This window comes from Rhinatrema bivittatum, chromosome 1, assembly GCF_901001135.1.
Source record: "Rhinatrema bivittatum chromosome 1, aRhiBiv1.1, whole genome shotgun sequence".
NCBI lineage: Eukaryota > Metazoa > Chordata > Amphibia > Gymnophiona > Rhinatrematidae > Rhinatrema > Rhinatrema bivittatum.
Genome location: NC_042615.1, coordinates 515,851,415 through 515,860,084, shown reverse-complemented (window position 1 = coordinate 515,860,084; position 8,670 = coordinate 515,851,415). Strand labels below are relative to the sequence as shown.

Genomic DNA, 8,670 nt, shown 5'->3' with positions numbered 1-8,670 from the left:
AAACAACTGAAAAGTTGTGCAATTCGGTTTGAACATTTGAAACAATCAGGGCGACTATGTGGTCCTGTCTCCAAATGCATGGATTCATGATGGATCTAATGAAGTAGGCAAGGGCATATAGGCATCCTCTGCATTGAGCATTACTTTCTGCCGAAATCTCCTGTCTCAAGACTATTCTGCAAAAATGTTGTTGCTGCAGTTGACGAGCTAATGTTAGCAGTGTAGGTTCACCTACAAGCATTTGAAACAGGGATTGAATTAATGGTGACCTAAGTTGAGATCATAGCACCGTCAAATGCCAGTTGATCTTCCTGGGGCCGGGGGGGGGTGGGAGGGTGGGGGGTGGAGGCGCAATGTCCATAGTTTGTTGCTCAGGTTCAGTTGAATTTCGAAGGGGCAAGTTGGGCTATCATCTGCTTGGAGGCTGAGACAGCTCGGTTGGCTCTCCTCAAGTTTTCACTTCAGAGAGTGGGGCAGACAGTTATTAGGTCCAACAGAGTGGGCCATGGAAGAAGAAATCATCTGGATCCACACAAGCAGAAATGAGAAGGAGCATGAGTTGTGTGGGTGGGTGGGAAGAATGAAGATGAATTCCATCAGCCTGCATGGAAAGGAAGTGTTAGCCATTGGGCCAGGTGAAGATGACTCTTATCGACCCATGCACCCAGGTGAAGAGGTAACATCAGCCTATGTGGCCAGGTAAAAATGGAGTGTTGACCTGAGCAGATGAAGAAGGAGGATGAGGCCTATCTGCCACATTGGCCAAAGAAGGAAGTTGCTGCAGCTGGTGGGTTCAGGCCAGGAGAGAAAGAATGAATGAGTGTATGTGTATAGGTTTGTGTGTTTGTGTGAGTGAGGGGATGTATGTGACAGTTTGTGTGAGTGGGCATGTGTGTGTGAGAAGGGGTGTGTGTGTGTGTGTGTGTGTATGAGTGGATATTAGTGTATGTGTGTGTATGAGAATGAGCATGTATTAATGTGAGAGAGAGAGAGTGAACATGAGCATGTTTTTGTATGAAAGAAGAGGAAGTTTGTGTGCATACTGTCCGAACCCATCCCTCACTAATCAGTGAAAATCTCAGAGTATTTAGACATCAAACGTTCCCAGGTATAGTACACAGTACAGTATATAGCTCTATTTAGCTGCTGTAAATGAATGCATTCCAGGTGATACATCTTAGTCAGGGAAGAAAACTATGCAGTACAACGAAGTTTCAAAAATATGTGTCTAATCTCATGCACAAAACTAGCAGGCTGAAAGAATATCACTACTTTTGTACCCCTGTGGCTTCTTTCAAGCATAAGTGGCTAAGTGAATATGACTGCTTAATGTAGCCAACTTCTACTAGTATTTGTATAATGTTCTTTGAAAAAAGCCTAGTGTTCAATGCTACTAATGTTTCCTCTGTGCCCACAAAGTTTAAAATCCAAATTTGTCTGTTCTCATGTTCCAATTAAAAACTGTTGCTTTTTTTGCGGCAAATTTTGAAAATAAAGGTGTCTTTAGTATTGATCATATATTTATTATTTTAAGTTTCTTTGCAGGTTTCACAGGCTAAGCAATATAAGATGGCGAATAGAAATGAAACCTCTGTGACCAGCTTTATTCTGCTTGGCTTGGTGCCTGTTCGGGAGCAGCGCATTGTCCTCTTCGTGACGTTTCTGATCATGTACCTCATCACCTTACTGGGAAATGGAGCTATCATCGCTGTGATCCGTATTGATGCTCGTCTCCATACCCCCATGTACTTTTTCCTCAGCGTCCTGTCCTCAGTGGACATCTGTATTATATCAGTCATTGTTCCATCCATGCTGAAAAACCTCATATCTGAGAGTAAAAGCATCTCCTTCTCTGGCTGCCTAACCCAACTCTATTTTTTTATTTCTTTAGCGGGATCAGAGTGTTTCCTTCTAGCAGCGATGGCTTATGACCGCTATGTGGCCATCAGTTCCCCTTTGCAGTATACGATAGTGATGAATCCAAGGCTGTGTTATTATTTAGTGGCTGGTTCCTTTGCAGGGGGATTCCTCAAGTCCCTTCTGCACACTCTTATGGTCCTCAGGTTATCTTTCTGTGGGTCCAATATTATCAACCACTTCTTTTGTGATCTGACTGCCCTGTACAAGTTGTCCTGCACTGTCACCTCCCTTAATGAGCTAATGATCTTTATAGAGGGTCCTTTTACTCTGATGGCCCCCTTTGTAATAATAGTGTTATCCTACTGCTGCATTATCATAGCCATCCTGAAGATCTCATCTACAGAGGGGAGGCACAAAGCCTTTTCCACCTGTTTCTCCCACCTTACCGTGGTTACCTTATTGTACGGCTCTATCATTGTTATGTATGTGCGGCCTTCCTCAACATATTCCCCAGAGAAAGACAGGATTACAGCCCTGATATACACTGCTGTGACACCCATGTTAAATCCATTCATTTACAGCCTGAGGAACAGCGATATGAAGGTGGCTATAAGAAAAGCAATTGTTAGAAAATGTATTTGTCATTGGATGTAAAAGCAATTTTTGGCATGGGAAGGGCAGAAATACAGTGTGAACTGCAATTTTCAGAAGCTAAAGACAAGCCAGTCCAAAAGTCATGAACCTAGAGTGTAACGACTATTGACATTTTTTTGTTTTATTTTGTACAACCAGCCCACGTAGTGCAATTTGGAATGAACACCTCATATTAGATACCCCTTAGGAAGAATCATATCTGCTCAAATGTGTTTCATCCACAGATAAGGGGAGATTTTAAGATGTGCGTGTGCTACCCGGTGCACACACATGGACGCCCAATTTTATAACATGAGTTTGCATGTTATAAAATCGGGGGTCGGCGTGTGCAGGGGGCTGCCCGCGGCCTTGATCAGTTCCCTCCAGTCCGCTTCAGTTTCGGAGTGGATTGGGAGGGAACTTCCCTACCCCCTAATCTAACCTTCCTACCCCTTCCCCTAACCTTCCTGCCCCCTAGCCCTGTCCTAAACCCCTCCAAAATGTTTGTCCTACCTTTTGCGCCTGCCTTGGGGCAGGCGCAGGTTGCATGCGCCGGTACTCTGCCAGCACTCGATCCTCTGGCACAGCAGCAAATGGCCGCTGTGCCGGGGGTCTCTAGCCCCATCCTGCCTCCCCCAGACCCCCCCTACCCTCCCCACCCCTTTCTCGAGGCCCCTGGACTTACACGCATAGCCCGGCCTTTGAAAATAGGTCTGGCTCATGTAGGTGTTTTAAAATCCGGGCCATAGAGGGCAACTTTCAAATTCTCCACAAAAGTGTAAAGCTTTTTACCTGCAGACTTTACCTCAATTATCAAAGGGAACACTGCAACTGTTCTTTATGTACATACTTTTCCCTGCAATACTGCATATCTATTTGCACATGCATGCATGCCAATATCTCCCTAAATCTGCTTCCAGAAATGGCTCCACTCTCTGAGGTAAATTTTCAAAAGATGTGAGCATACAAAAAAGCATGCACATGTGTAAAATGGCTATTTTAATATGCAAGTATAATTGGGGACCATGAGTAGATTTGCACATGAAAAAATGGGATGGGCCAGGGGCATTCGGGGAGGTGCCAACATCTGCGCACATATGTTGTTATTTTACAATCTGCCAAAGTGATGCACGTTTTACTTGTGTATATTTCTGCTGTAAATGATCGTAAAGTGGCAAAATGTGTGAGTGGGGAGCTGTAGATGGATTGGTGAACTGGTTATTTCATTACCATGCACATGTTATAAAATCCCCTGACATATGCATGTAAAAGCTGACTTATAGGAGGTAAATGAATCTAAATAATGTGAGTAAAATTTATTCTCATATCCATTTAAAATTTGAAGTAAAAATACACGAGTATATCATTGCACATACTTATCTGGCTCTATTATTACATATCTGGCTAAGTACTGCTTTTATTGCTACCTAGATAAATCTGAACTTATCTGGATAAGCAGCAACATTTATCTGGCTAGCAGAGGCCAGCAGGAGCTTTGTCACTACCAGCGCACATTCCCCGCAGGTTGAGCCCTAGGGTGCCAGGGCCGGCTGGTCTTAGGTGCCTCTGCATGGATGATCCCGGGAACATGGTCAAATAGGGCAGATGGAAACTAGAAGCCGTGAGTCTGTGGCAGACAGCTGAAGACGAGGTCAGGTCCGGTCCAGAGGTCAGAGGCAGGCAGAAGATGTGGTCAGGAAGTAATCCAGGTCAAGAGCCAAGGTCCTTCCGAGGGAAGGAGGACAAAGGAACAGGAACTGGAGTGGAAGAATTGGGAATCAGGAGCAGGAACAGGAGACAGGCGCAGGTACAGGAACGCAGGAACAGGACAAGCAACTCAAGAACTCAGGCAGACAATAGTGAGAAGACCTGTCAGAGCTTGCCTTGTAAACCCATGGCTGCTGACATCATCACTAGGGGCCGTGGGAGCTTTTCCTGCCACGGCCCCTTTAAATCCCCAGCAAAGAGGTGCGCGCATGCTTAGGAGCTGGGGTTGAGGAGGAAGGCTATGGCAGCATGGTCGGAGCGGCGGCGTTCCCTCACCATGGATGGGAGGCAGTCGGAGAGGTCAGAGGACTGACCCGGGTTGAGCAGGATGGCCGGGAAATGGCAGGAGCATGACAGTGGCTGCCCACCGCGGCCAAGGTGAGGAGGGCCACGGTCGGGGCCTGGCGCTGGGAAGTAGGGGCTGCCGACCTGTGGCTGGGAGTTGTAACACAAAGAATCCAATAATTTCAAAGAATATTCAGAACTCAGCAAGTCCCAACATCTACAGTCCTTGGTGCAGGTCTCCTGATGAAGATCCCTTTTGAAACATCAATGTTGGAACTTGCTGTGTTCTGAATATGATAAATTTGAGCCTTCTGTCTTCCCTGCAAGACCTCATAATCCACTTTCCACAGCCTTCTCTTTATTTCAAACAGTCCCTTCCACTTGGACAACAGCTTATTTGGTGAGGTGGGCACTAAGATTAACACCTTTTCCCTAGGCCAGAAGTTTCTCTCCCTGGCCCCCTTATCATAATACGTTCTTTGTTTTTCTTCAGTTTGCGACAAATTAGCTTGAGCCAACTGTGATACTTTCCGTAAATGGTTCCTTATGTCACTGATATAACTGACTATGTTTATTTCCTGCAACTCTTTCTTTTCCCACATCTCCTTAACCATATCCAGTACCCCTCTTGGTTGCCTCCCATACAATAATTCAAAGGGAGAGAAGCCTGTAGAGGTCTAGGGTACCTCTAAGGCTGCAAAGAGTACAAGAGGAATTAATTGGTCCCAGTCCCCCCATCCCCCTGGATGAACCATTGTAGTATGGCCTTTAAGGATTGGTGAAACTGTTCCACTAGGCCAAAGGTTTGTGGGTGGTATGCTGAAGTTCTAATTTGTTCTTCCTGAAACATAGCCCATAACTGGTCTAGCAGCATAGACATGAAATTAGTGCCTCTGTCGGTTAGGATTTCTTGAGGGAATCTGACCTGGCAAAAGATCTTAATTAGTTATGTAGCTATTACCTGGGCTAAAGTAGAATGTAAGGATACAGCCCAGGGGACCCTGATGGCATAGTCTAACATTATCAATATATATTGGTGATCTTGGGTACTCTTTTTCAATGATCCAATTAAATCTATGGTGACATGCCCACAGGGATCAGAGATTACTTGTAACAGAATTAAAGGACCCTTAGTGGGCATACAGGGTGAAACTTTCTCATAGGGCAAGATGCGCAAAACTCTCTCACTGTCAGATGCATCCCTGGCCAGAAGAACCTATCTAGCAACCGGTGAAGTGTTCCCTGGCCTCCCAAATGACCTGCGAGAGGATGAGCATGGACCGGCATTAACATCCCTTTCTGAAAAATTTTCAGAATCAATAACTGCCTTCGTGTTCCTTGTCCCTTCATCCCCCCTTGTACTCTATATAATAAATCATTCTCCACCTCAAAATAAGGATATGATAACAGAGAACTTTTATTCAACTTTTCCTTGCCTCTCACAATGGTCTCATTCCTAATTTTCCCTAACACCCTATCCACCTTTTCTTCCTCCTAAAAATGAGGAAACTTCTCAAGAACTTCTACCCTCAGCCCTTCAACTCCTGCAAAAATTCTGGTTAAATCACCATGCAAAGGTCCTACTTTCTTTTCCCTTCGTCATTGTGCCCGGGCCTCCAGGCCTTCCCTGGCTCATCCATTATGTTAGACCCTGAAAAGGGGAAGATTTGTTATAAGTGACCCTCCTCTTTTGCCACCTGAGCTCTCATAGAAACCCAAGCCTCTTTAACTTGGAATTGCCCCTCCAACCTTCACCAATCTCTTCCCAAAATTAGAGGTTAGGGTATTCTTTACACCACCGTCACCCACAATGAGGCTTGTTGATCCTCCCACTCAATCATCACTTTATAACTTGGGTAGGACTCTATGTCCCCATGTATGAACTGGACATTTACTCATGTTTTATCCTGTTTCTGCTCATCCACTCCTTTCCAAACCCTTAAATTCCTGGCTATGTGACCCGACATAAGGGACTGATTACTCCCAGTATCCAGAATGGCTTTTAAACATTGGACTTTTATTTTTATCATCTGGCCAAAGGCAGATGTTCCTTCTGTCCCAGTGCTCTTTATTGAAGGCTTCCCTTCTGTATATGAACAATCCATATAGGGGCAATTACTTTTGAAATGCCCTTCCTCCCCATAAGTAAAACACTTGTATTTCCCTTTTCCTATTAGGGTGCCCTTTCCTTCTCTCTCCCTCTATATTCCTGGATAATCTCCCAGCCTCCTCCATGATTCCAGGGTTCCTTTCCTTGGAACTACCTCTTTAGCCCTTTTTCCTTCACTCAGGTAGCCCCAAAATGTGGGTTTAACCTTCTCTCCTTCGCCAATCTCCTTCTTTTCCTCAGTGCCTACATATCTCTCACTGAAAGTAATTGCCTCCTTTAAATTAGCAGGCCCCTTGTGGCCTACCCAGACCTGCATCTTCCTTGAAAGGATGGCTAAACATTGTTCCAAGATTATAGCTTCCAATATGTCCTGTTCTGACTTTTGCTCCAGCTCTAACCACCTATTTGCAAGATCTCACAGATGTTGGGCTACCTCCTGGGGTCTTTCTCCATTCCTAAACTTCAATTCCCTAAATTTGCACCAGTAGCACTCAGCAGACAGACCTAAATGATCCTCAATAGCCACTTTCACCACATCATAGGGATAGGCTTCCTCTTTGCCCAATGCCCAGTATGTGGCTTGCGCTTCTCCAGTTAAATAGGGGGCTAATCTGGCAGTCCAGTGTTCCCGGGGTCAGCCCGCTATTTCTGCCACCATCTCAAAAGTAGTCAGAAATGCCTCTGGGTCATCCCCCTTAGTCATTTTGATTAACCCCAAACCCCACACTGGGCCACCCCCACCTGATTCTTCAGCCCTTGTCAGTCCTTCTTCTTGCTTGTAGCAATACCATTGCTGCTTTTGGAGTTCCATTAAGGATCTAGTCTCCCTAGACTGTTCCTTAATCAAGGTGACCAATGGCTGTTGTTGTTGTGTTTGCTGGGCCAACATCTGTTGAATCATACTATGCGTTGTTTCTTGCTGCTTTAGAATTTGTTCCACCATGTATTTGACCACTGCTTCAGACACCATCATGCACCTCAGGAATAAAACAGAGAAAGAAAAAACCAAGTGCAGCACCACCATAGATTTTCACTTTCCCTAAAGCCCCAGCTTTTCTTCTGATGGCTGGTACCCCCCAACTGTCTTCTTTGATACCCCTTATCTCCAGGTATTTACCATCAAGCATTATTTTAATCGAGACTCCCGCACCTTATTTTAATCGAGACTACCCGCACCCAGTAGAATAAGGTACCCTTACCTTATTCCTTCTTGGGTTTTTGCTTATCCAGGGGTCCACACATTCCTGGCCTTGAGTTGTTTCCATGCATTGGATTTCCTCAGATCTCACTTCTGACACCAATTGTCATTCTTTCCACCTTTCTACTGGTTGAGAGTAAATTGAAATATTCCCCAACACAGCCAATGCTTCGGGAGCAATTCTCCTCTCAGGATTCTTTCATACAGCATGGCAACCTCAAAACACAGCCTGTGCTTGAGCAGATGCTTTAACCCTGCAGGGAGCTTAAAGACCAGGAGTAAAATACTTCCATCTACCATAACAGTCCGGTTCATGGCAGGCCTTCTGAAAATAGGTCCGGCTTTCTCTGCACACGTCAAATCGCAGTTTGAGGAGAGAACCGCCTAATGATCAGTGTCTTGCTTTTGCACCGGATTCAGCCCTGTCTTCTGCTGCAGGGCTTGAACCTGTCTTCAGCCACAGGGTTTGAACCTGTCCTTTTTATACACAGTCTCTGGTTTACACCACAGTTTCTAGCCAAGACCAGAAGAGTCTTTTCAAGCACAGCTTCTAGTGCTTGTGGGCTTGGTTTGAGGGAATCCAAGCCCTTACTGCCACCACCCACCGTAGCTTGTAGAGGGAGACTTACACACTTTGCCTTGCCCAACTACAATTACTACCACCCATGGCAGTTCCTTCTACTGGACTCTAACCTGTCTGGCTTTAACAATTCAGGTCTCCTTGAGGGGGTTTCCACCATTCATCTCCCACATTCATTGGCATTGGCTTTGGTTCCATCTCTTTCTCTGGCTTTGGATTCTCCAACACCTCCATCTC

The 8,670-nt window shown here is 45.3% G+C and overlaps 1 protein-coding gene across 1 annotated transcript; it reads left to right on the top strand.

Annotated features, from left to right (window-relative positions):
• Positions 1 to 1,569: 1,569 nt before the first annotated feature.
• LOC115098843 (olfactory receptor 1020-like) lies at positions 1,570 to 2,514 on the top strand. Its single transcript, XM_029615852.1, has one exon. The coding sequence runs from the start codon at positions 1,570 to 1,572 to the stop codon at positions 2,512 to 2,514; it is 945 nt and encodes a 314-aa protein (XP_029471712.1).
• The last annotated feature ends 6,156 nt before the right edge of the window (positions 2,515 to 8,670 follow it).